The sequence below is a fragment of the Nelumbo lutea genome, chromosome 7 (genome assembly GCF_056320005.1).
Source record: "Nelumbo lutea isolate HS-2025 chromosome 7, American lotus-T2T, whole genome shotgun sequence".
Taxonomy (NCBI): domain Eukaryota; kingdom Viridiplantae; phylum Streptophyta; class Magnoliopsida; order Proteales; family Nelumbonaceae; genus Nelumbo; species Nelumbo lutea.
The window spans coordinates 41282707-41285061 of NC_142690.1; the positions used below are offsets into that span (position 1 = coordinate 41282707).

Genomic DNA, 2355 nt, shown 5'->3' on the forward strand with positions numbered 1-2355 from the left:
GATGGTTTGGATATACATGCTTAGAGCTAAAGCCTATATCCGTCTTTATCACGAGTTAATCTATTCTAGAAAAATTAATTAAATATAGGGCTTCAAAAGAAGTAGATCATTTCAAGATTTAACTCAAAATTAAGCTAGAAGAAAAAAGTAAGAAAGGTACTTGGATTGTCTGCCTACTGATAGCTAATATGTTCAACTACAGTACACATTCATACATATACTTAATAGTAGCTCTTCTAACACTAAAGTTATCTTAAAGCCCAGCTGAGAACGGCACGCCGGCCATTGGTATCCATGAGTTTCCCTGTATGAAACTCCCAACTGTGAAAGGACTTGCATCACGAGGATTATTCAGCACATGAAACCCAGGCCACTTCACCCTACCCCCAATTGAAGCTCCACTTCCATAGTTCATGTATTCTCCATAATAAAGAGTGGATAAAGAAAAATTTCCACTCCACTCAGTCCAACCCAATGGATCAATGAGTCCATCAAGGTCCGTTTTCAAAAACACAGTCCTGGAGCATTTCTTCCATGGTCTCCCTAAGTAGCTCCTGAATGATCCCTTCACTGCAATTAAATCTGTGGCAGGTACCACACGCGAACTATGAATTGAGATTCCAGTGTTTTCATTTGGGTCTTCCCTTCCTTGGGCAGTAATGACATTGGATTGGTGTGCCATGGGCCTCCTGACAAATATGTCACAATTCTGCAACACTACAGCAGCATTGCCAAAAATGAAGTCTTGTGTTCCATAAATATGACATTCACGGTAAAACTGTCTCTGAGAGTGAACGAAGAGGGTGTCCTGATAACCTCTGAAACTACATCTATAGAAGATAGCATGATCCGAGCCAACCCTTGCGGCAACTGCTTGATGCTTTTCAGGCCCAGCTATGTTCTCAAATGTCATGTGCCTTGCCCAGAAGCCGTCCCCGGACACACCTGTACAATGCAAACATTTGGTGTTGTTTAACTCAAATGAATCAACTTAGTGATTCAGGCCCCAATGTGCCAATTTAGAAGCTTCAAGGGAAAGTCCTGTTTTTGGACAAAAGGACAACAAATTGAACTTCCTCGAATTTTCACCAAACATTACTTTAGGCTCCGTTTAGGAAAGATGCGAATGGATTGTAAATCCCGGGTTCAGGGTAAATGTGTATTCTGGTTCAGTTTTGCCCGTGTTTGGCAAGAATGCAATTATGCATTCACAAATGAGAGAAAATACATTTTCCAATGCAAGTTTACATCCAAAATGAGATATAAATGTACATCGATAAAAAGGAAGTAAATTTGCATTCCATGTGGGCTTTTGTTAAAAAAGACATTTTATTCGCATTCATGTTTACATCCATTACAGCTAAAAGTCTTTGTGGTAAGAAAATAAATTTATCAATACAAAACCAACCCAACTTTGCATTTATATGAACCATTTTACACTCTGCAATTTTGCATTCAAACTTTATTTGCACCGCTCCCAAGCAAAGCATTATAGTTATATCCAATCCAGGAGAGACCCAGCTCAAAATGCTAAAACCACTACTAAAAAAGCCCTTCCAAACAAGCAGTTAGCTTTATAGATTATAAAGCAACTCTTACCAAACATGACTCAATTTTGTTTTTAACATCTAAAGCAAAAGCTCAATCAAACAGGGTCTTAATGTTTGTACCAATATTGATGTTTCAATCCAACTATGTACTTACCGAAGGTGGCAGAACTAATTGTTGAGGAACCATCATGCACATTCCGATTACCAGTGATGATTGTTTTGTCAATTCCATCACCAATGAACATCACATTCTCCATATTCCTTTTGATTTCCACGTTCTCATTGTAAACTCCTGCTTTGACATAGATCACCACTCTCTTTCCTCGATTACCACCTCTTTTCTCAAGTACATCAACTACTGAATTGATGGTTCTATAACTGCTGGATCCATCCTTTGACACTACGAAATCAGCCCTTGAAATAGATGCATCCCATGACACTAGAAGTGGCTGATTTACTTCTAATTGCAAACTTGATGATTCTCGATCTAAGCCAACCATAAGGATTATTATATTACAACAAAAAAAGAAATAAATCACATGAAAATAAACTTGTTTTAGTTGGGTTGGGCTGGATAAAATAAGCCGACCAAAATTGGACATATTTATATCAGCCTAAATAGTTCTACTTGGCCCAACTAAATAGTAAATACAGCCATCATAGTCAAAAGTTAACGTGGCATAACAAAACATCAGTATACTCTTTTTAGCATATGGACCCCAGATAATTTTACCTGTTATATATCCCAGACCCAGAACAAGCCATTTACAATATTTTCTTGTAAAGAAAGGAACCAGACAGGTGG

General features: G+C 38.0%; 1 protein-coding gene across 1 annotated transcript; it reads right to left on the reverse strand.

Moving 5' to 3' along the window:
• Positions 1–253: 253 nt before the first annotated feature.
• LOC148846174 (putative pectinesterase/pectinesterase inhibitor 36) lies at positions 254–2133 on the reverse strand. The gene is made up of 2 exons (XM_088955609.1): positions 1705–2133; positions 254–945 (listed from the first exon to the last, which is right to left on the reverse strand). The coding sequence occupies exons 1-2, from the start codon at positions 2048–2050 to the stop codon at positions 254–256; spliced, it is 1038 nt and encodes a 345-aa protein (XP_088811735.1). The 5' UTR covers positions 2051–2133.
• Positions 2134–2355: the final 222 nt, after the last annotated feature.

Bases quoted from the DNA above. Each gene is read 5' to 3' on its own strand.
- LOC148846174 (XM_088955609.1), bottom strand. From the start codon at position 2,050: ATGGTTGGCTTAGATCGAGAATCATCAAGTTTGCAATTAGAAGTAAAT. The intron at 946-1,704 runs GTAAGTACATAG...TGCATTGTACAG, and splicing joins AATTAGTTCTGCCACCTTCG to GTGTGTCCGGGGACGGCTTC.